The sequence below is a fragment of the Larus michahellis genome, chromosome 2 (genome assembly GCF_964199755.1).
Source record: "Larus michahellis chromosome 2, bLarMic1.1, whole genome shotgun sequence".
NCBI classification, from domain to species: domain Eukaryota; kingdom Metazoa; phylum Chordata; class Aves; order Charadriiformes; family Laridae; genus Larus; species Larus michahellis.
In genome coordinates, this window is record NC_133897.1 from 116,445,784 (window position 1) to 116,471,054 (window position 25,271).

Below are 25,271 nucleotides of genomic sequence, written 5' to 3' on the forward strand. Positions count from 1 at the left end.
CTCTTTGGACATATTCAAAACTCAACTGGACTTTGATTTGAGCAGGGATTTAGATTATTTGATCTCCAGAGATTCCTTCTGACCTAAATTATTCTAGGATGCTATATAATAGTTCCGTATGTCCAAGATGTCCCAATCTTTATGTGAAAAGTTGTTGGATGGCTACTGCAAGTAATGATTACCCCACAGAGGCCTTCATTTTCAACGTCAGGCGCAACCATCAATTCAGTGCCACAAGGAAATGAAACGGCAATTCAATTAGCCTTTCTTTACAGAAGTCTTGAGCTGAGCTAAAAACAGAGGCATCAAGTTCTATTTAAGAAGCTATGCATAGACAAGGAACGGCTGGGCTAGTTTACACTGCTGCACCTCAGGTTTGTTAGTTTTGTTCAAAAAGTAAAACAGCCTTAATTAAGCAAAACAGAATGCACATGCCTGGAAAAATGAACTCCCGAGATCCACAACTGGCATAGAAAATGCGAACAAGAAATGACACCATCCTAGAATGGTTCAGGTCAGAAGGGACCTTCAAAGATCATCTAGTTCCAATGCTGGACGTCCAATACTGCCATGGGCAGGGACATCTCCCACTAGATAAGGTTGCTCAAAGCCCCATCCAACCTCGCCTTGAACAGTTCCAGGGATGAAGCGTCCACAACTCATCTGGGCTACCTGTTCCAGTGTCTCACCCCCCTCAGAGTAAATAATTTCTTCCTCATGTCCGATCTGTGTCTACCCTCTTTCAGTTTACCCCATGTCCTGTTACTACAGGCCCTGGTAAAACGGTTTAGAGTCCTGACTATACATTTTTCACCTAGCCTCTCTCCCTTGAGATCATTAATTCCACCAGGGCATGATCACTACAGCCCAGGCTACCACCAATCTTGACCCTGCCAATAAGTTCCTCTGTGTTGGTGAGCCACAGGTCCACTAATGCATCTCCTCTGATTAGGCTTTCTATTACCTAGATTAGGAAGTTATCCTCAGTGCTCTCCAAGAGTCTTCTAGACTGCGTGCAGCTTGCTGTGCCGCGTCTCCAGTGGATGTCAGGGTGATTGAAGTCCCCTAGCAAGATCAGGGCCTGCAAGTGTGATACTTCCTGTAGTTGAAGTAAGAACACTTCATCGACATCCTCCCCTTAATCAGGTAGCCTGTAAACACAGCCCATGAGGCTTCCTTTGTTGGCTTGGTCTCTGATTTTCGCTGATAAGCTCTTGACCTGTACACCGCTGTTTTTCAAAGACAGCTCTGTGCAGTCAACCCATTTTTTTTTACAGAGAGGGCAACCTGCCTCCCCACCTTTCCTTCCTTGCCTGTCCCTCCTGACAGTTAATAGCCATCAAGTGCAGCGCTCCAGTCATCCACCAAGTTTCAGTGATAGTGATTGGCTTGTAGCTTTCCAGCTGCACAGTGGCTTTCCAGCTCCTCCTGTTTGTTGTCCATGCTGCATGCATTGGTATTAAGACACTTCAGTTGGACTGATGACTGTCTCACCTTTTTGGTGGGACCTTTGTGGAGGGTTGGGTTCATTCCTCACTACTGCAGTAGGTGTGCTCATCCATCCTGGTGCTTGTGAGTACACTAGTGTGTAGTGCTCACTAGTGTGAGCCCACTAGTGTGGGCTTTGCATCCTAACCCCCAAGTTTGTTAGTTTAAAGTGTGATTCACTAAGTTCACCAATCTGCCAGCAACACTTTATGATCTCTCCCAGCATACAAAGTAGGGTCAACAGGTGAAAAAACTGGTAACTAGTTCAACATATACAAAACGACATGACACTTCCCATCACATGCAATTAAGCTGGGGGCTCAACACCACAAAATATTGTCAGTGCTAAAGATGTCCAGTTACTTTCTGAACAACATAACAAAAAAAGAGCAGTCCATAGACAGTAACTCGAAAGTCCCCAAATCACTTTTGTTGCATGTCTGCACGGCCTTTCTGTTCCCCTAGTATTTCTCAGGTATCTGGTAGTGGCATGGATCTAGACAGAATGCTTCATGAGGTCTAATACAACAATTCCTGTGCACAGAAATACACATATCACTGACCAAACTATTAGTGCACTTTGAGTCTCCAAAACTGAACGAAAAAAGTGTCTTTGGCAGGACAAGGAACAGAGATGAAGCGCAGAGAGGAGAAGGGGGAAAAAGGAGAATGGTACTTAAAAACACTGTTGCTACTTATAGACATTGCTGAGACAGTTTCGAAACACAAATTGCTGTGGGATTGGTATAATCTTGAGTCTTGATGCTTGCATTTTTTTCTGTCCAATTTTGAGCCTGCTGTACCTAATATGTACAATACTTAAAAAGTAATCATAGCCACAGACAGAATTTCCAGAGAAGCCATAAACAGAAATTATTTTTTTCAATAAAACAATACAAAGGGCTGGTTACATATTTATATGCCAGTTAGATAAAAACTAAAGCAGCATCTTTTAAAGAAATACATGTTCTCATTGCTAAGTTAAGCCTTGTGGAACCATAGATGGGACAGCAGACAAATTGCTATGGTAGCTCATACAAAAACTGGTCACCAAGTCCTAAGTCAGTACAGGAGACAAGAACCTGATAACATAAATGCTGACCTGACTGGATGACATCTGCAAGATTATTATCAAGACTGAAGTAATTTTACTTCTAAAATAGTCAAACTTCTTGAAGTAGCATTTGAGGAGGTCCCTCTGTAAATCTGGATTCTTACATGACCATTTTGAGTCACTTTTAAAAGAAAAATTTTTTATAAAGAGCATAGTTAATTTTTCTTTTACAGTTAAGACCACCAGCTGTAACTAAAAGTTAAATTGCTCATAACCACATTATATTCATACAAACATCATTTACATGAGATTATTTTGGCAAGTACTTACGCAAAGGATTTTGCCCTTCGCTGGCATAGTACTCGTACATCCCACTTTTAACAAGTGTATCGTAGTGGGGCAGGAAGTCAATTCGCTCCTTGGTTGCCAAAAGCAGCATTTGATCAACTGACTGTAGCAGATATAAAGTAACTCCATCTTGAACAAGCTCGCCTGTGTGAAGATGAAATATAAAGCATACTGAAGAGCATTCACTGCACGAGTCAACTTCTGCTCTCAAAACCAGTACAGGCTGAGCCTCAGGTAATCTTTATCTTTTCTTAGGCGTTGACTACTCAGCCTCCTAGCAACAACATTTAATTTAAAATCTTTTCATGCTTCCAAGCTTAATAATGCAAGTATTCTCAGGTGACAGATATTTATATGCCATTTTTTCCTATCATTTACAGAATTTGTAATGGAAGGTAAAAAATTACCTTGTATAACTGTCATCATACTAACGAGTAGTTGTTAAAAACTTGTTTGTAAAAGTCAATTTTGTAACAATTCTTGGCAAACTATTATCGGATTTGTACTTCCGCATGTCATAGAGTATGAAAATCATCGTACGGTCTTTACAATCAATATAAGAAATGGCTGCATTTATTTTGCCATCTAAGATACTTACCGAAGTTGTCTTCCGTAATTTCCTTCCTGCTTGTTGTGGTGATAACAAAGGTTTCATCAGAAGCTATGCCAAATGCCTACAAAAATTGGAGGTTATTTGGTTATGATAATTAAGTACTCCATAAAATATTCAGATAAATACATTAAAAAAAAAAGCAGTCTTTCTATTCACTTTGCCACAAACTACTGAGAAGTGAGCAAATATTTTTCCCTGTATTAACTGAGAACACAGTTTAATTCCGGAACTTAACTTCATTTGCTTTCTCAACTTAGGCAAACGGTCTGTACTGGAGTAGTTTGTTTTTTTACCTGCTTAAAATACGTTCTAGCAAGCTACTAGAATTTTAAGGAGGAGGAACTGTCTTATGGGTAATCACCTCGAGGGCTGAGGAGCGAGACTGAACAGCTCTACTTCAGACTGCACAATTACAACAGCAATAGTCATGATCTAGAGGGTGTCCCATATTTAACTACACTCTTTTGAGACATTAAACCAATTGAATATTTTTAAATGTTGGATACACATTAGAAGTCCTTGTTCTTCAATTATATCGTACATTTAAAAAAAATAATCAAGATTTCTTTCAGAAAATTCTTTACCATTAAAACACTGAAGTACATTCTTCTGAATCTAAACAATTTTTGCCACTTTACTGCCTCCAACTTTTGAATATGTTTCTGTAGTTTTGGACTGTTTATCCTGCTTTCTACGTACATTTATATGCCTCTACATCTACATGACATCCAACACTAATCTCTCTCTCAAAATAATAAATTAAATATCTGTATTTTCTCCTGCCTTTCCACGTCTTTGAAATTTAAGTAAAAGTTAACTCTGATCTTGTTGAACTCCATCAAACCCTTCAGTCCTGTGGTCATGACTCCAACAGGTGCTTTCTGCACTTTTAGCCAGATTCTTCCCTGAAGCTCTTGCATTCCCTGTAGCAGCTTGCCCTCATAATTTCCCATACGTCTTTCTTTCCATCCCTAGTACTCAAGACTCACAAAATATTTCTAAAACACCATTTAAGGTTTCATTAGAAGTCTTCTTTACATCCATCAATTACCTTCTCCCTAGTTGTGACCATGTTAAAGGTACAGTTAGTATCCAGTAGCAAAATTAGCAAAATTGTCAAATTTCTCATACCACTTGGTGCAAGTGAGACAAATGGAGATGACAGGAAGAGATTGGCATTCCTACTTAAGACTCTGGAGTAATTAGTACTTTTTAAACTCTTCTACATTCCCATCACTTCAACTTAACCTCTCACATTACACAAATTACCACATGGCAAATCTGTGCAGGAAAAGAAAAAACCTGCTTAGAGCAAGGAAAATAAGCAATAAAAAAATATGGATACTATAAAACTAACATCCAACTGTACCATTCTGTTGGTACCAGTAACCAAACTGTAACCAACTGTTAATGGTTAATATGGAATAACTGAACTGGAGAGTTTTACATTTGAAAGTTCAGATAATAATCTTTTCCCTCCAGATATAATTACAGCTCCCCTGTTTTCTCTATCTCTCAAAAGCTCTTTCTGCTCTCAAAACCTTATTAAGAATGCAGCGTTTACTTTTAAGGCAGCAAGAATTTAGGATGAGGTAGTGCATACACAAGACAGCAGCCTCCTCCTTCTGGTCCTCTCCCCCATTCCATGGGTGAGCCTCAACTAAGTATCCACAACTGCCTCGTAGGCAGACCTACACCCGTGTTTCCTGGGTGAGCCCAGCATTACCGTATTTAGCGGCAGCAGGCCCTTTCTGCTTCACTCCAAACAGCTGTCATTTTGAGATAAGCTACTAGGCAAGTTCATGGACCAAGTTTGGCAGTCCTAACTGCCAAAGGCAACCTGTTTTTCTTGTACATGCAGGAATTTAAGAGGCCGTATCCTTTGTAAACTTTAGCCAACTTAGAAAATATCTGTTTGAAAGCTTAACTTACGCTATACTATTAGTTATCCCAGCCCCTGTCTCTTCCCATTATGCCAGGTAGTGGTGAGGTGGCTACACAGTTGTCCCATTCTGTGGATGTGGTCCTCAGGAAGATGTGCTGGTCATCCCTGAATAGAAGTGAACCTACTGGGTAACTTACTTGAAGAGTTGATGATGTTTCATTTGATTCTTATACAAAACGTTTGGTCAAATGTTTCATTTCTCACTAAGATTATTGCATGTAAGAGACATCATGGTATCTTTTGTTGACTTGATATAAAGTGTGGGCTTCAATGCTGAGCCCCTTGCAGCCTAGCATTGTGGCCTTTTTTAAATAAGCACCAAAGATGCACCCATTTCTTTACTTCGGAAGATTCACGTGACAATCTAGCAGTACATTCAGATTATAAGTCTGTTGGTTATTCTTTTGAAAATTGTCCAGATGCACAATCATGATCTAGCTTTTGATGACATCAAAATCTTGAAGAGTACAATAGAATCACTATACTCAGAAATGCCTCTGCATACTCACAGTGAAAGTGTGTTTGGAAGTTACTGTGTTAAAAGAGCTAAGCAGAAAGCTTTTATATTTCGGATACAAAAGAAAAGACTTTTGGGAACAAAACAGATACAAGCTCCAAATTAATCAACAATGTAGGAGAAAAGAATAATGAAAATTATATGGTCTCTATGATAAGGTGACCCACTTAGTGGATGAGGGAAAAGCTGTGGATGTTATCTACTTGGATTTTTGCAAAGCTTTTGACACTGTTTCCCACAGCATTCTCCTGGAGAAACTGGCTGCTCATGGCCTGGACAGGTGTACTCTTCGCTGGGTAAAAAACTGGCTGGATGGCCGTGCCCAGAGAGTGGTGGTAAATGGAGTTAAATCCAGTTGGTGTCCAGTCACAAGTGGTGTCCCCCAGGGTTCGGTGCTGGGGCCGGTTCTCTTTAATATCTTTATCAATGATCTGGATGAAGGGATTGAATGCACCCTCAGTAAGTTCGCAGATGACACTAAACTGGGCGGGCGTGTTGATCTGCTTGAGGGTAGGTTGGCTCTGCAGAGGGGAGGTCTCCAGCCGGACAGGCTGGACCGATGGGCTGAGACCAATGGTATGAGGTTCAACAAGGCCAAATGCCGGGTCCTGCACTTGGGACACAACAACCCCATGCAGCGCTACAGGATTGGGGCAGAGTGGCTTGAAAGCAGCTCGACAGAAAAGGACTTGGGAGTGTTGGTTGACAGCCGGCTGAATATGAGCCAGCAGTGTGCCCAGGTGGCCAAGAAGGCCAACAGCATCCTAGCCTGTATCAGGAATAGTGTGGTGAGCCGGACTAGGGAAGTGATCATCCCCCTGTACTTGGCACTGGTGAGGCCCCACCTCGAGTACTGCGTTCAGTTTTGGGCCCCTCGCTACAAGAGGGACATTGAGGTGTTGGAGTGTGTCTAGAGAAGGGCTACAAAGCTGGTGAGGGGCCTGGAGGACAAACCTTATGAAGAACGACTGAGGGAGCTGGGGTTGTTTAGCCTGGAGAAGAGGAGGCTGAGGGGAGACCTTATCACCCTCTACAACTACCTGAAAGGAGGTTGTAGAGAGATGGGGGCTGACCTCTTCTCCCTGGTGACAAGTGATAGGACGAGGGGAAACGGGTTCAAGTTACGTCAGGGGAGGTTTAGATTAGATATTAGGAAACATTTTTTCACTGAAAGGGTTATTAAACATTGGAATAGGCTGCCCAGGGAGGTGGTGGATTCACCATCCCTGGAGGTGTTTAAAAAAAGGGTAGATGGGGCACTTAGGGACATGGTTTAGAAGTGGCTCTTGTCAGGGTAGGCTAAAGGTTGGACTTGATGATCTTAAAGGTCCCTTCCAACCTCAACAATTCTATGATTCTATGATTCTAAAAAGAGAGGTAGATATGAGAAAAGACAAGGATTCCTAAACTATTCGTTACATATGATCACTACATGCAAAAGTCAAAGTGTTACAAAGATGAAAAGTTATGTGCATACAATGAGAAATAAGCCACCTGAAAAGTATAGAAGATTATATCAATGAACGAAATTTTGAACAGTCTGGGTAAACAGCCACAGCTGTTCACTAGGAGCCATTTAAATTGTTTGCTAAGCTACACTCGAAGGTGTACTGACTGTAGACTGCAGGGTTTTGGTGCCAGAGGGCTGTAGGGGTGACCAGTGCAGTATCAGGCCATGAATTGCCCTGACCCAGTCACAGCCAGTGCCACATGGCTCACAAAGTGATGGAAACAACCCACTCCATGCCAAAATTTCAACCAGAAGGGCACATGGTGCTTCTGCTCCAGCATATTGGGGAATAAACAGAGGAGACAAATGAGACACAACAGAGGAGACGTTGCTACGCACAGCACTGAAGACATGCTGAAAAGAGGTACTGCATGGCAGAGCAGGGATGGCCCCAAAGGTGCTGGGGCCCATGGCGGATCCATGTCAGGGCAGGGAATTTTCCCTCTCTGTCCTCCTACTCCCACAGGGCTGTAGCCTGTGGACAACCCACCAGAGCAGAAGAGTGGGACTGAGTGCACCCTCAGCAAGTTTGCCAATGACGCCAAGCTATGTGGCACAGTTGACATGCTGAAGGGAAGGGATGCCATCCAGAGGGACACAGACAGGCTTGAGAGGTGGGCCTGTGCAAACCTCATGAAGTTCAACCAGGCCAAGTGCAAGGTCCTGCACATGGGTCACGGCAATCCCAAACACAAATACAGGCTAGGCGGAGAATGGATTGAAAGCAGCCTTGAGGAGAAGGACTTGGGGGTGTTGGTTGATGAGAAGCTCAACATGAGCTGGCAATGTGTGCTCGCAGCCTAGAAAGCCAACCACATCCTGGGCTGCATCAAAAGAAGTGTAGCCAGCAGGTCAAGGGAGGTGATTCTACCCCTCTACTCTGCTCTGGTGAGACCTCACCTGGAGTGCTGCATCCAGCTTTGGAGTCCTCAGCACAGGAAGGACATGGACTTGTTGGAGTAAGTCCAGAGGAGGGCCACAAAAACGATCAGAGGGCTGGAGCACCTCTGCTGTGAGGACAGGCTGAGAGAGTTGGGGTTGTTCAGCCTGGAACAGAGAAAGCTCCAGGGAGACCTTAGTGCGGCCTTCCAGTACTTAAAGGGTATTTACAAGAAAGATGGGGTGGGACTCTTCATCAGGTAATGCAGTGACAGGACAAGGAGTCACAGTTTTAAACTGAAAGAGGGGAAATTTAGATTAGATATTAGATCTTTACTGTGAGGGTGGTGAGACACTGGAACAGGTTGCCCAGGGAAGCTGTGGATGCCCCATCCCTGGAAGTGTTCAAGGCCAGGCTGGATGGGGCTTTGAGCAGCCTGGTCTAGTGGGAGGTGTCCCTGCCCATGGCAGGGGGGTTGGAACTAGGTGACCTTTAAGGTCCAACCCAAACCATTCTACAATTCTAAAACTGTTAAAGAGCATGGAGGAGTAAAGGCAGCAAAGGGAAACCCTACACATGGCCCTGACCTCTCACGCTGCCTGTTGACTCACCAAAGGAATTGGGACTGACTGTGCATTACGCATGGGGAGAACAAGGGAAGCTTAGACTAGGAACGGAGGAAGAGAAGCATATGACACAAGATGAGCTTGGAGAAGGGGGAGGAAAGGCATTTCCCTTAATTGCCGCCCCCCCCGATCAATAATCAAAAGTTTGTGTTATTTTACCATAAGCTAAATTAAGAAAAACTCCCTGAGTTGAGCCTGTTTTGCTAACAGCAGGATGTCAGTCATTATACCTATGAAACGATATATAAGCCAAAATGCTGTCTTTGTTTAAACAAAAGCAATGCATTCTTTATAAATGGGAGGCTCAGTCTGGAGCGCTGCCTATGTTTCATGATAAATAAATAAAGCTAACAGCTCTCAATTTGTTGGTGGATGTTTATGACATGAGATTAATAAAATGCTTAAAGGTAAGATTTTGAAAGAGCCAAATGAATGCCAAATGCCCAAGAAGCTGTCAGCAGAGCAATTTACAGGTACAATATATGAAAGTGTGAATGAACTGTGATCTCTCTAACCCTTAAATCTGAATCAAGTAGCAAGGTTCAACTTGCATACTTGTTTCTGTCCCAGGTTTTCTTGATAAAATAAAAAAAAAAAAAAACAACCTCAAAACAAAACACAGGCCCACAAATCACAGACAACTCCTCAGCAGCTAAGACTCCTCCAAATAGGCTTCCATTTCTGTTCTCTTTCACTTATTAGCACATAAGCACCAAAGCAAGTTTTGCTGCTATTTGATCTGAACATGCACTGTGAGGCTTACCTGGCTATTAAGCCAACTAGAGCACTTAACATGAAGTCAACATAGATTTCACCTCTAGATTTACCATCTCCCTTGGAAAGGGCGTTCAAGAACCAAATGTTCAATTTTGTGTGTATACCACCACAGCTTGCAGTAACATGGATATGCTTGAAGTGGTAAATGAAGGAGAAATAACACATTGTTTGCTTCCAGTGGTCCTATAGACTATTACTATAAAATAATAACTGCTGGTGCTGACTTTGGAAATTAAAGGATGGAATAGTCTCACACATGACAGATGTAACAGTGAAACCGAAACTACAATGTCTTTAGAGAAGACATTTAATCCCTTGCAAACCAAACTTTTCCAACACAAACAGCTGTTTCCTACAATAAGCAACTTCCACACCTTTAAAATGCTCTTTCTCCTCCTACAGTAGCCATTCCCAGCAGGCAGATGCATGAGAATGATGTGAAGAACTGGCCTCAGAGTTTGGTGATGTAGCCAAGGGATAACAGAGAGATAAAAACCACACAGCCATCTTCCACAAAATGGCACCTAGCCTAGAAATAATTTTCCCCTCTTAAAGGGACCTGAAACTCATCAGTTAATTGTAACGAAATCTAGTGAGGACATTTTCAATGCTGTTCTATATAGCTACCCATTTTCACAAAATTTATCTACATACCTCAGCTACCTAACATGATAAAAGAAATACGGATTTACTTTGAGTATTTCACAGTGATCCAGGGGCTCCTTTGTGGGAACTTGTTTAGGAATCTAAAACACGAACCTAAATGCCACGTCCAAACTCTGAGAACTTTGCAGCCTTCTGTAACTTTGCATGTGATTAACTGAACGTCCCATGCTATTTGCCAATTTATCATTGGCAAGATACTCATTTACAAGTTAGCCATCCCACGTTATGCCACATTATAAAGAATTATCAGTCCAAACTGAGAGATGTCTATTAGATCAACAAACAGATGTAACTATAAAACACATTTAAGGAAAAGGATTTTCTCAAATCACAGATTTTCAAACCAATAACTGTCTTACTGCTTATGGATACTCAGATATTTGAATCATCTCTGTTATCCATACAATTAGATAATACTAAGACCATTCATACAAATTAACAAATACAAAAAGTAAGATATAAACAGATTAAGTGAAGACAAAGTAATTGATAACAACTGTAAGTAACTCACATAAGAGTGCTAATCAGACAAACTTTTCCAGTCCACTGCTGGGTCAGCTAGTCTCAACAACCTGCTGAGGATCACTCATGGTAGCAGAGCAATTATAACAATCCCTTTAATCATAATTTGAATGAGCTTGCCTCACATCAGAACATAAATGTATATCATCTTTGGACATCAACAGAAATGGGATCCAAAAGCCTAGAAAAGCAGTTGCATTCAAAAAGGACAGAAATTATTTCTAAGCGTTTCTCGGAGCTCAAAGCAAAGAGTTGTATATTACAGAAATACAGGAACATCCAGTAGCCTGTGTCTTCTAGGCAGATGGTCACTAGAGACAACCTACAGACAAAAGCCAGCAGTGAATACAGTTTCAGTGTTCTGAAACATTTTCCAACCCTCCTGTACTGACAAAGTCACCTCCATCTAAAAAACGAGATACAGAAGACAACAGCTGCAGAACTTGAAGTGTCTTGTCCTCTGTCCTACTTAAAAGCTTCAAGACTTTCAGAAGTTCAATTGATACACTTCTAAATATTTACAAAAAGATATTAGTGAAAGGTCTTAAGAAGTGAACATGTAGTTCAACAGAAACACTAAGAACATCACTACCTATCACAAGATTCCATAATAGAAGTTGTTTTTATGCGGTATCTTAAAAAAGTGTTATCATAATTTTGGTGGAAAAACAGAAAAAGAAGAGAAGGAAAACTGCATGACACAAGCTCTCTGCAGAAGCCACATACACAAGTCTATGAAATCTAGTCCACAACAATGAGTTAACTCAGACAACTTTTCAAGGTTTGCAAGATTTAACAAGTGGAAAGAAGCTGGAGACTCTAGAATTTATGCGAAGAGCATATTGTCATTAGTAGACTTATTCAGAGTCTGGACGAATACAGGATCTTTTACCTGACCTCCACAAGCCATTGTGTCTAAAAGCACAGTCACAAATACTAATGAGTGCAGCTATCGGCCATAATTTTGACATCAACTCCATACAGCTCCTCCATGAGAATACTTTGTATGGCATCACTGGTTACAGTAAGAATTCAGATGCCACTCTTCAAAAGCAAAAAATACCACATGTAAGAAGTTGCACCTGGATAACTAATGCTAAAGGAATGCAGATAGTCTGCATCTGAGCTTATCGCCAGCACTCAAATTTGAGCAGGAACTTAAAAATCACTCAGCTTTCCAAATCAGTCAACACATAGTAAGGTAAGCAAAGTGTATCCTTCTTCCCAATGAAATACCAGTAACAAGGAAGCTACACACAAGCATTTCAGTGAAGCCTGAAATATGAGTTTCAGAGAAAGCTCACAATACTGTTGCAGCTTACATATGTCTTACAGTACCTCCAACAGTTTCTTTAAAAATCAAGGAAAAGCTTGTTTTGTGTATGCACGGCATGTTTAAAATATATCTATTTTAGTTTCTGATTATACAGAATCTTGAAAAATGAGTAAATGAACATAGATTTTATAATACAAAAATATAATTATTGCAAGATGGATTGATTTCATCATTAAGTACAGAAGTACTTTATTGAGCAAATTTATCAGAACAGTAGCTAATCCAAATACCTCTTAAATACATTTAAGACTTACCCTCTGGTGTAGAAGAAGTTGCTAATTTTTTTTTCCCTGATCACCAATAATTTCATTATAAATTATGTATTAGGCATTGGTATGCAAACATTAAAAAAAAACAACCCACACTTATTTCTTGAGTTTCCACCACTGCTGTGCTGCTTCTCCATATTCCCTCTCAATGAACATCATTTTTTGCCTCTTTGCTTACTGATACCCTGGAATTTATTTTGGTGGACTGGCAAAATAATCTGTTTAAATGGTGGGTAGACTGTTAGGATATTTCTTCAAACAAGGAGGTCACAACAACGATGAAAAGTTTCAAAAAATTAAAGAAGCATTTACAAATGTGTTTGATTCCTATTTAAACAGTAACTCTAATTTTAGGACCATTAGCTCTTTTCAGACTGGTACTTCACCTCAAAGAGTCTCAAAAAGCCCCTCACACGTAATAAAACTTGGGTGCAGTTTTCAGCACAGACACAGAGGTCACACTCCTTTTAAAGCAGAAAAGGTAAGTGCCTGGTTTAGCAACACACTGAAGTGCTCCAACCTCACTGTGTACCTGGACAACAGGAGCAAGGGATCTAGGATTACCTGCCAGCAAAGTTTAGCTCCATTTTGCACATTACAGGTAAATGTTTTCCAATTATATTCTAAACATTGGGACAAGCAGTTGAGCATTTACCTAATAAAAGGCAACAGGAAGGCGTACAAGCGATAGTACTCCCAAGAACAGGCAAAACTCCCTATTTAATTGACTTATTAACCTCAAAACTTCATGGTTCTGGGGACTGAAATTACATGACTGCTCCACATACGTTCAAATGGAATAATCAAGTTCACAGATCATTGTTGATTAAGAGGTTTCTGACTGAGGATTGATCACTACAAGGAAGAAGAGTGACGACTATATATGCTTCAGCTTCTTCTATAAAGATTTTTTTTAAAATCTACCCCTCTCCCTGCCCCACCCCCCCCCCCAAAAAAAAAAAAAGGAAAAGCTAATTTATCAGTACTTAAAGCCACATCCAGCCACACTGTCATGCATTATCTTGTTGTTAGGGGACAGTAAGAAAATTCATAAGGTGACAACGAATATTTGCTTCAAAATCAAAACAAACAAAAGTTTCAAAAATTAATAAAGAATATTTTAATAATAATGGAGGAATGCTTTATATGACAACAGAGAGGACATGAATCAGCTCCTAAATCCACCTCTCAGTGGCTGAATCTGTTTCTCAAGAATCAGTTATTTTGCTACACGAACAGGAATATACTTATTTTCTCTCCACATTATGGAAAAAAAACCATAAGTCTCGGAAAGTAGCTGCCTAACACGATGTCTTCGGGCATTCAAGTATTTTCAACTTGGAATCATCACATAATGCAATCAGGTTTAATTTCATTATTTTTTCAAGATTTACATTCTCCTTTGACTACTATGTATCCAGTTATATCCAAAGGAATTCTCTTATGCCACAGGAAGATGTTCACAGCAGAAACAGTTCCAACAGCTTAATATATTTCTGGCACCCTTGTCAGACATTACCACCCCCACAGCCCAGTCGGCAGACTGGGAAGTGCACATGTACCTTCTCTGGTACAGTAGAATAATTTAGTTGCAAGACAAAACTGCCAATGAAAGTCAATTTAAAGCTAAGCCTGTACTGAACTTGAGCCACCGGACAGGATACCTGTGGAAATGAACACTGCTAGATATGCTACATTCACCTGATTACACACTTGGGTTTCTAATAGCTTTAACTGGAGAAAGTGACTACTTCATCTTAGTCTGAACAACTCAAAACTTGCTTATCAAAAAAAAAAAAATAATAAAATCTTTCTTCCCGAACTTTCATCAATTCCCTGATATGTTTTCAGCACCATGAAGTGGGGAAAGTCTGTCCCAGTCAGGGAAACCCATTAATGACCCTTCTCCTGAAAAGTAGTTTTTTGCAACTTTCAAGAGGCCAAACTACAACACCTGGAGAAACACAAATAATGCGCAAAATTCCCAGAGGCACTGAGACGCCAGAATGCTCTTCCAGAAGCCTAACAAGAACCCATATGCTGTTGGTGTGGGAGACATCAGACATTAAACTTCCTGCACATCAGCCTGTCCGGTTTTCACTATAACAGCATTTACTGATCATGTCAAACCATCTGAATGCATGGCAGCACATTGAGGCAGTTAGATCCCCACGTGTAAGATAATGAAATCTCTGAGGTGCAAAGAGTCACCACACTGAAATTAGCTGTGACAGAGGCATCTCTCTGTGTCAACACATTAGAGAAAGGCCTTCTCCAATAAAGGAATGATCATTGGAGGTTCCTCTTGCATAGGTTTGTAAGAGCACCGATTCTATCATCCTTAACACCCCAAAACAGCCACCAGCACTAGCGATAAGAATCACCGTGTTGGCATGGTAAGAAACTATACTTGAAAATTTTACTTTCACAGGCACCAAACCCAAACACACCACGTTCTGCTTTGCAGTGCCAGATTTTCTCACACACTACGTTGCACACCTGAGCAGTGTATATAACGGCATTTAAATACTTACTCCACAATGTCAATACATTTTTGAGATAAGAAAACTCTGAAGCTGTTCGTACCCAAGACTGGTCACATCTTGTGATGATGACTTGTTTCTGTATAAGACTACAAATATGCCAAAAGCTCTGGGAACTACTGAACGCCATGAGGCTGCATGGAAATAGAAATCACTGGAGCGTACAGCACATATTAAAAAAGGCCATGAAAAGAAAGACTCTTGTTGCAAATGAACATTAACTTCAGCCCACCAATTAAGTACAAAAGCTAAGAAAAAAGATGGGTTAAACATCAACATATCTGCCCTGAATACTGAAAATGCAAAGTATCCTTGCAATTCATCTGTTACGTACAGTTTGAGATAGGATCCATTACGACAACTCTTGGAAGAAATCACGTCATACATAGGAGATACGAACCCTATAATGATGCTCCATTAAGGAGAAAGTTGGTTCTTAGAAGGCCACGAACCCACCCCTTCCGTCTAACTTCTCAGAATGTTACACTGCATGAGATGTACCGATTTCTTTATTTCAATCAGTTACTTGCCCTTCCAGTCTTCTAACTTTAGGGGTGCTGATCAGGTCAAGTGATGCGCTAACACCCTATAGCCAAGTTACTGCTGAGTTGTAGCACCTTTAGTACAGATTCAGTATCTCTAACTGAACACGAGTATGCCATTTTGAACACCGAAGGAGAACTGCGCAAGGAAGAGGCAGCCATGTGTGACAGCTACTTGTGCTGACACTTATAACTCAAAGCTCTCATCACAGTAGGAAACCATTACAATAAACACTGTCCAGACGTAGGACGAACCAAGCAATTCCTTCAAAGAGTTTCTATCCTAGAGAGCAAAGTGCAAATTACACTGGATAAAGAAACTAAGATAGAATGGTGTATCAGACTAAATTAGTGCATAGTTTACAGCTGATTTTCCTGCGCACTTCACACTATAAAACACGGGCAGGCAGATAACAGGTTTATGGCATTTATGACTTCCTCAGAAAACGAAACCACAGCAGAAAAAGGGTGATGCCTACTGGTATCGCCAGCAAACTGGAGCAAACAGCCCATATGCAGGAAGAAACCTCCACGAGACCTGAAGACGGCTCTAATTATTTTGCACAAGGAAAGACAACCAAAGGGATACGCAAGACAGCAAAGAACCGGCCGGGTAAAGCATTTTAAACGGCCTTCAGAGAAACGGCGACAGGCCTTCAAGAAGCGTAACCACCGGCGCTTACCGCCGACACCTCGGACAGCGGAATTAACCACCGCGTCCCGGGAAGCTGCCCTGAGCCGCCGCCGGTTCCCCGCACGGGGGAGCTGCCGGGCCGCCCGCCGCCTTCCCGCCCGGCGCCAGGGGCCGCTCCCGCACGGCGGGGCGCCAGGACCAGCCGCTGGCGGCGGGCGGCCCGACAGCTTTTCAGCCCGGCCCCGGGCAAAGGACACGGCCGCGGGAGCGGGCGCGGCCTCTCCTCGACGTCCGCCCACCTGTCCCGGCAAGAAAGTTTGCGTGGGAAGGAGGCGGGCGCGGCAGCCCGCTCAACCCTCCGGGGGCAGAAGGAGAAAGCAGCGCGTCCCCCCCTGTTCCTCCCACACACACACACCCCGGCCGCCCAACGGCCCCCCTTCACGCCTCCCCTCGCACGTGGAGCCGCGGCGGGCGGAATCGTTGGCGGCGTTGGGGCGCCCCTCAGGCGCGCCTCCGCCGGCTGGCCGGAGAGGCGTTAAGGCCGCGGCCCGCCCCGCCGCCGCGCTCGCCTTCCTTCCCTCCCTTCTTCCCTCCATTCCCGCCGCCAGCACCTGGCAGACGGCGCTGCGGAATCCGCGGTAGTTGTCCTTGCCGTAGCTGAGCACTTTCTCGTCCGGGTCGGCCTGCTCCAAGCGCCGGTCGAAGAGAAACACGGTGCGGTCGCCGCTGCAGCGAGGCAGCATCGGCCTGCGAGCTCCGCGGCCGCCTGCCGCCGCGGCTGCTGCTGCCATGTTAGGACGCCGAGGAGACGGAAGCCGTCCCGCAGCGATGGCGGCAGCTGCCAACGGCGGGAACTACTTGCCGGGCCCGCGAGCTCCCCCACCCGGCGCCATACGTCCCGCGCGCGGAAGCCCCCGGCTGCGGAAGGAGGCGGAGCCAGGCGGGACGCTGGGGCGGAGGCCCGGAAGTGGGGCGGGGGAGGGAGCGCGGCGACGGCCGTTCCGCCGCCGGGAGCGAAAGCGCGCGTTAGCCTCGCGGCCGCGGGAGCAGTTCACGCCCTCCGCCTCGTGTCACTTCCGCCGCCGCCGGGCGGAGCGGCGCAGGCGGCCTGGGATGGGGCAGCGGTATGCTGCGGCTGCCCGCTGCCCCCGCTCCGGCCGTTGAGGCGCCCGAGGCCGCCGCATCTTCGGCCGGGGGTGGCGGCGAGGGCCCTGGCTCGCGGGCAGGGCCGGCAGCGGGCTGCCGTCGCCTGGCGGAGGCATCCCCAGCCCGCCCCGGGCGGCAGCGCCTCGGGGGGAGCCGGTCGGTGGCGTGTGTGACGGTGCTGCGCCCGTCGGTTGTAGCGGTGGCCTAACGGAGAGGGCTTGTCCGCGGGGCCGTGTGGCAGTTTGGCTGAAGTCTGGCGTGAAGTCCTAGTCCCGTCTGCCTTAAAATAAGCGGGGCGATCGGGATCCATAAGCTGTTGTTTATTCTTTTTAATGGTTAGTGCTTGAAACGCTTTCCTCCTCTGAAGGAAGGAGTTGGTGTGTTGCGTTCAGTCTTAAAAGTCAAATTTCAATTAAAACTTCATTAAAGTTCTTTTTTGTATATGCAAAACCCTAATGACTTTTGTGTTGTGCTGTTATAGAACAATGTTAAGACTAGCGAGCTGCAAAGCCGCATTTGAAATAAAATAATTGAAGAAATAAGTACAGCCTTCGTGGTCTTTAAGGAACTGGTGAAACGTGCTTGTTGGGAAACTGCCAACATCTCATGTATCATTTATTGTAGGGTACGCTAACAGCTTTTCCTATAGGGACATAGTTGTGATACACTTTAGAAATGAGCTTAGAGAAAGAAATTCAATAATAATCACAGTTTACACGTTCAGATTTCTGGGAGGTACAGCTTATGCTTATGATGGCAAAACTGTGTTACGTGTTTTTTTGTGATCTCCTTGTACTTGCAGTTCATACTTTCATGCTGCGTGTTGTTTGTACATTCTAAGTTGATGTTATATTATGACAGCCTTATAGTACTATTATATCAATTGAGCATAACACCTTAAAGAGTTTCCTCATTGCTGTCATTTCTGAGAGAGATCTCTGGTCTAAGAATACATAAATGTTGTAAGTGGAAACATTTTTACCTGTAGCCTTTGAGGGTGACATTTTCATTATCTGACAGAACTTCTTATGCAGTTTGGGATCTAGAAGACATACATGGCTGGACACTTTGTTCTTTCCCCTTCAGGCCCTCTAAAAAGATGATCGCCCCCCCATTGTAAATTAATTACTTTCAGGCTTTCTTGGTACAAAATTGCAACTGATCTCAGTGCTCAAGGGGTACGTAGGGTGTGTAGTCGTCTTAGGATAGGAAAATGAAATTAAAGAGGAAACTGTCTGAAGGAACGGAGTCCTCCTCTGCGCTCTGTTCTGCTTGTCTACAAGAGGTACAAATGGGAATGCTCAGAAGAGTGCAGCTGCTTCTTTAAGGACTCTTTAAAGTTTTAAGGACTCTTAGCTTTGAAAGGCAAGGATCATGATGGCATTGTAAAACAGTGAGAGTGACAAATGAATAACAAAAAAACCCTGCCATGCAAGAACTCAGGTGCATGCTGTACTATACGCTATAAGAAAGAAAATTGCTATACAGTACATGCTGTACACTGTAAGAGAAAATTGCGTAGTGGAGCTGAGCACTGCAGAGCTTTGTGAGAGCAAAGAGCGTGTGTGCTACCCAGTTAAGAGAGGAAGGGTCTCTTTGGAGTTTTCATATAGGCCGTGACTCAGAGCCCCTCTAAACGATGACTTGATGAGATTTGGAAGGGCGTATCAAACCTTGTTACTTTTTGAGTTCGTTAAAGAGAATTTTGTTTTTTAGCATACTTGTAAAGTATTTCTAGACTTGAGACAGCACTTTGATTTTAGCATGCTAACTGTTTTTGGGGGAAAAGAACCTGTGGAATTATTTAATCTAGTTTAAAAATGAATATGCCAAGGCGTGAAGGATGGTTCTGCCTGAAACGCAGGCACTTCACTTTCACGGAAATAAAATCCTCACTGTTCAGCCTATCTGTAAGCTGGTCTAAAGAGTGCCTGCAGTTGCAAAGTTTTAATTCTGCAGCATGAAGTGTTTTGTTCTATTACAATTGAGTAATCGTTTTCAGTCCTCATGGAAAGGAACTTTTTTTGCCAGAAAAAAGATTATTGCTTATATTGATCTACTGGATTTTAAAGTCGGATGTTGTGTTATTTTTCAAAATCAGTAGTAGCATTAGAGTCACCAATTATTTGTTCATCTTGCCACTTGATATTTCAGATGATGCTCAGAAATGTGTTTTTTACGTGTGTGTGAATGTATTTATCGTTATGTCCTCCCTGTATCTATTTGTTTTGTTTGTTTGTTCGAAGAATAAATTAAGTATCTGATTTATTTGTATTAAGGGACAATATGAACTAAGTTCCAGCACTGGCTATTTTTAGATAGCAAATATTTTGTATACATGTAATGAGAACCGCTATGTCTTCACTAGAATAAAGCTCACAGCGTCTCTAGTAGGGCTTGTTGCAGTGGCACAGTGTGTTGAGTGACGCTGGATGCTGCTGCCCACGTATGCTTTGTCGGTACAAAACTACAAATTCCAAATTCTGTAACAAAAAAAAAAAAAAAGTGCTGCTTTTCTTTAAGGTAACAAAGGTTTTATCTCCAAGAAGAGGAGCTTGTGGCATCTTGCATTTAGAACTCCGTAGATGTTTGATGGGCCCGTTACAAAAAGTACCTTAGTGAGAACCCCCAAGGTGTGAAACAGAGCAGCATCATTACTTGAACTGCTGAGGTGTGAAATGGCAGCGTCATTACTCAGAAAACCTCTAAGAGACAGAGACCAAAGAATAGAAATAAACAGTGAATTGTCACCATAATGTGCAAGCTAAAGTACTGAAGGGTTACTGAAGTGCTGTCTTCTAAGTCGCAGGCAGCTGCTCGCTCACTCACTCCCCCCTGGTGGGATGGGGAGAGAGTTGGAACAGTAAAAATGAGAAAACTCATGGGTTGAAATAAAGACAGTTTAACAGGTAAAGGAAAAGCTGCGTGCACAAGCAAAGCAAAACAAGGAATTCATTCACCGCTTCCCGTGGGCAGGCAGGTGTCCAGCCATCTCCAGGAAAGCAGGGCTCCATCATGCATAACGGTTACTTGGGAAGACAAATGCTGTAACTCCAAATGTTGCCCCCTTTCCTCCTTCTTCCCCCAGATTTATATACTGAGCACGATGTCACATGGTGTGGGATACCCTCTGGTCAGTTGGGGTCAGCTGTCCCAGCTGTGTCCCCTCCCATCTTCTTGTGCACCCCCAGCCTACTCGCTGGTGGGGTGGGGTGAGGAGCAGAAAAGGCCTTGACTCTGTGTAAGCACTGCTCAGCAATAAGGAAAACATCCCTGCGTTATCAACACTGTTTCCAGCACAAATGCAAAACATAGCTCCATACTCGCTACTATGAAGAAAATTAATTCTACCTCAGCCAAAACCAGCACATACTGTGTTGTTTTTTTTTTTACTTATTACTCAGTAACTTCAAAAAAGTGAGTGAGCAACTGAAGCGACAAAATTTGTAGAACACAATCCGGTTAGTCGAGTTGAGAGGACTTGAGAAGACAGTCCACGGTTCTGAGATATCTGATCAATGTGATAACAGATTAAATTATATTTTTAAAAATTGAAGGCAACACAGGGAAAGATGATGGAGGAGGGGGAGGGGCAATGAACTGTTTGTTCACACTCCTGTTGTCTAAATTAACTCCATCAGCTGGGCTTTGTGAGTAAAACTGATATAAATTCTCACTGTTGATTGTGTACTCCATTAACAAAAATACAGCTGTGATATGCTCATTTCAAATCCAGTGGAAATAATGGCTGAGATGACTACAGATAGAATTTAACTAGTTGTGGAAAGTGTGCCTAAGATGGCTGGGATTTCCAAACTAAGAAAATATTATAGTTAAAAGTATAAAAATAGGAAGGATAATCAGGAACTTCTGGTCTATCTTATTAAGCAAGAAGAAGGGACATGGAGTTATATTAAAAAACGTGCAGAACTGATAGGAAGATATACTTCTCATAAACCATTTCATTGAATTGTGAAATATGTTTTCACATAATTAGAATTAATAACTAAGCAAGATTTAAAACCATTTTTTCTTTATGTGAATAGAAAGGAGATAAAGGACTAGAAAAAAATAATTAATGGAAAAAAAAGCCCCATCCAGCCTGGCCTTGAACACTTCCAGGGATGGGGCATCCACAACTTCCCTGAGTAACCTGTTCCAGTGCCTCACCACCCTCACAGTAAAGAATTTCTTCCTAATATCTAATCTAAATCTACCCTCTTCCAGTTTAAAACCGTTACCGCTCATCCTATCACTACACCCCCTGATAAAGGCCTTCCCCGTCTTTCCTGTAGGCCCCCTTCAGGTACTGGAAGGCTGCTATAAGGTCTCCCCAGAGCCTTCTCTTCTCCGGGCTGAACAACCCCAACTCTCTCAGCCTGTCCTCATAGCAGAGGTGCTCCAGCCCTCTGATCATCTTCATGTCCCTCCTCTGGACTCGCTCCAATAGGTTCATTTTCTTCTTATGTTGGGGGCTTCAGAACTGGATGCAGCACTCCAGGTGGAGTCTCAAAAGAACAGAGTAGAGGGATAGAATCACCTCCCTCGTCCTGCTGGCCACGCTTCTTATGATGCAGCCCAGGATGCAGTTGGCTTTCTGGGCTGCAAGAACACGTTGCCAGCTCATGTTGAGCTTTTCATCAATAGACACCCCCAAGTCCTTCTCCTCAGGGCTGCTGTCAAACCATTCTCCACCCAACCTGTGTTTGTGCTTGGGGTTGCCCCAACCCACGTGCAGGACGTTGCACTTGGCCTTGTTGGACTTCATGAGGTTCACATGGGCCCACCTCTCAAGCCTGTCCAAGTCCCTCTGGATGGCATCCCTTCCTACCAGCATGCTGACTGCTCCACATAGATTGGTGTCGTTAGCAAACTTGCTGAGGGTGCACTCAATCCCAGTGTCCATGTTGCCAACAAAGATATTAAACAGCGCTGGTCCCAATACCAACTCTTGAGGGACGCCACTTGTCACTGCTCGCCACTCGGACATCGAGCCATTGACCACAACTCTTTGAGTGTGGCCAGCCAGCCAATTCCTTATCCATCTGTCAAATCCATGTCTCTCCAATTTAGAGACAAGGATGTAATGCGGGACAGCGTCAAATGCTTTGCACAAGTCCAGGTAGATGATATCAGTTACTCTTCCCTTATCCACCAACACTGTAATGCCATCGTAGAAGGCCACCAAATTTGTCAGGCATGTTTTGCTGTTAGTGAAGCCATGTTGGCTGTCACCAATCACCTCCTTACATTCCACGTGCCTTAGCAGAGTTTCTAGGAGGATCTGCTCGATGATCTTGCTGGGCACAGAGGTGAGACTGACCAGCCTGTAGTTCCTTGGGTCTTCCATTTTTCCCTTTTTTAAAATGGGGATTATGTTTCCCCTTTTCCAGTCATTGGGAACTTCACCGTGCTGTCACAACTTCTCAAATATGATGGATAGTGGCTTGGCAACTTCATCTGCCAGTTCCCTCAGGACTCGCAGATGAATCTCATCAGGTCCCATGGACTTGTGTACCTTCAGGTTCCTCAAATGGTCTCGAACCTGGTCTTCTCCTACAGTGGGCGATTCCTCATTCTCCCAGACCCTGCCTTTGCCTCCTGCAACTTGGGTGGTGTGGCTAGAGCACTTGCCGGTGAAGACCAAGGCAAAATAGTCATTGGGTATCTCAGTCTTCTCCATACCCTGGGTGACTAGGTCTCCTGTTTCCTTCCAGAGAGGGCCCATATTTTCTCTAATATTCATCACTGACATACCTACAGAAGCTTTTCGTGTTGCCCTTGACATCCCTGGCCAGATTTAATTCTAACAGGGCTTTAGCTTTCCTAACCTGATCCCTGGCTGCTCTGACAATTTCTCTGTATTCCTCCCAGGCTACCTATCCTTGCTTCCACCCCCTGTAGCCTTCAGGACACCCCCTGTCCTGCTTGACAAACCTGATGTCTTCTATGACAAGGTGACCCAGTTGGTAGATGAGGGAAAGGCTGTGGATGTTGTTTACCTGGACTTTAGTAAAGCCTTTGACATGGTTTTCTACAGCATTCTCCTGGAGAAACTGGCTTGGATGGGAGTACTTTTCTCTGGGTAAAAAACTGGCTGGAGGGCTGGGCCCAGAGAGTGATGATGAATGGAGTTAAATCCAGTTGGTGGCTGGTCACAAGTGGTGCTCCCCAGGGCTCGGTATTTGGGCCTATTCTCTAATATCTTTATCAATGATATGGACAAGGGGATTGAGTGCACCCTCAGTAAGTTTGCAGACGACACCAAGTTGGGAGGGGTTGTTGACCTGCTTGAGGGTACAAAGGCTTTGCAGAGGGATCTGGACAGGCTGGATTGATGGGCTGAAGCCAATCGTGTGAGGTTCAACAAGGGCAAGTGCCGGGTCCTGCACTTGGGTCACAACAACCCCATGCAGCGCTACAGGCTTGGGGAAGAGTGGCTGGAGAGCTGCTTGGCAGAAAAGCACCTGGGGGTGTTGGTCCAGAGTCAGCTGAATATGAGCCAGCAGTGTGCCCAGGTGGCCAAGAAGGCCAACAGCATCCTGGCTTGTATCAGGAACAGTGTGGTGAGTAGGACTAGGGAAGTGATTGTGTCCCCGTATTCAGCACTGGTGAAGCTGCACCTTGAATTCTGTGTCCAGTTTTGGGCCCCCATTGAGGTGCTGGAGTGTGTCCAGAGATGGGCAACAAAGCTGGTGAGGGGTCTGGAGCACAAGTCTTATGAGGAGCAACTGAGGGAGCTGGGGTTGTTTAGCCTGGAGAAAAGGAGGCTGAGGGGAGACCTTATCGCTCTCTACAGTTACCTGAAAGGAGGTTGTAGTGAGGTGGGTGTTGGTCTCTTCTCCCAGATAACAACTGATAGAACAAGAGAAAATAGCCTCAAGTTGCACCAGGGGAGGTAAGATTAGATATTAGGAAATTTTTTTACACTGAAAGGGTTATCAAGTATTGGAACGGGCTGCCCAGGGAAGCGGTGGAATTGTCATCCCTGGAGGTGTTCAAAAGACAGGTAGATGTGGTGCTTAGGGACATGGTTTTTGGTGCTTAGTGATGGCTTTTGTCAGTGTTAGGTTAGTGGTTGGACTCTATAATCTTAAAGGTCTCTTCCAACCTAGACAATTCTGATTCCTTTTTGAGTTTGAGTTTCTTAAGGAGCTCCTTGTTCATCCATGCAGGCCTCCTGACATCTCTTGCCTGACTTCCTCTTTGCTGGGATGTATCGTTCCTGAGCCTGGAGGAGGTGATCCTTGAGTATTAACCAGCTTTCTTGGCCCCCTCTTTCCTCCAGGGCATTATCCCACAGTACTCTACCAAGCAGATCCCTGAAGAGGCCAAAGTCTGCTCTCCTGAAGTCCAGTCTAGTGATCTTACTGTGCGCCCCCTTCACCGCCCTAAGGATCTTGAACTCCACCATCTCATGGTCACTGTAGCCAAGGCTGCCCTTGAGCTTCACATTCCCCACCAGCCTCTCCTTGTTGGTGAGAACCAGGTCCAGCATGGCACCTCTCCTCATTGGCTTCTCTATCACTTGAAGAAGGAAGTTATCATTGAACCGTTCCAGGAACCTCCTGGATTGCTTATGCCCTGCTGTATTGTCCTTCCAACAGATATTGGGGTGAAGTCCTCCATGAGGACCAGAGCTTGTGAACTTGAGGCTGGTCTTGTGAGTACCAGAGTCGCCTCTCTCATGGGAAATGAATGAGGACAGACCAAACCTTAAAAACTTTCTTCCCCTGTGAGACGAAGAAACATGAATGATTCCTGAAGAAGTATGTGAAATCACGTATCTGACAAATACACATTGGGAGAAAACACAGTTTTTAATTTGCGGAAAGGTTGTTGCAGTATAAGATTA

The 25,271-nt window shown here is 43.9% G+C and overlaps 1 protein-coding gene across 1 annotated transcript in view; it reads right to left on the reverse strand.

The window, feature by feature from the left end:
- The window catches only part of SMCHD1 (structural maintenance of chromosomes flexible hinge domain containing 1), an 84,998-nt gene extending 67,656 nt beyond the window's left edge, over window positions 1–17,342 (reverse strand). Inside the window, exons 1-3 of the mRNA XM_074576780.1 lie at window positions 16,882–17,342; window positions 3,489–3,564; window positions 2,873–3,034 (exon numbers count right to left, since the gene is read on the reverse strand). Coding sequence (XP_074432881.1) covers window positions 2,873–3,034; window positions 3,489–3,564; window positions 16,882–17,061 — 418 coding nt within the window. The 5' untranslated portion in view covers window positions 17,062–17,342. The remainder of the gene's footprint in view (window positions 1–2,872; window positions 3,035–3,488; window positions 3,565–16,881) is intronic.
- Between the last annotated feature and the right edge of the window lie 7,929 nt (window positions 17,343–25,271).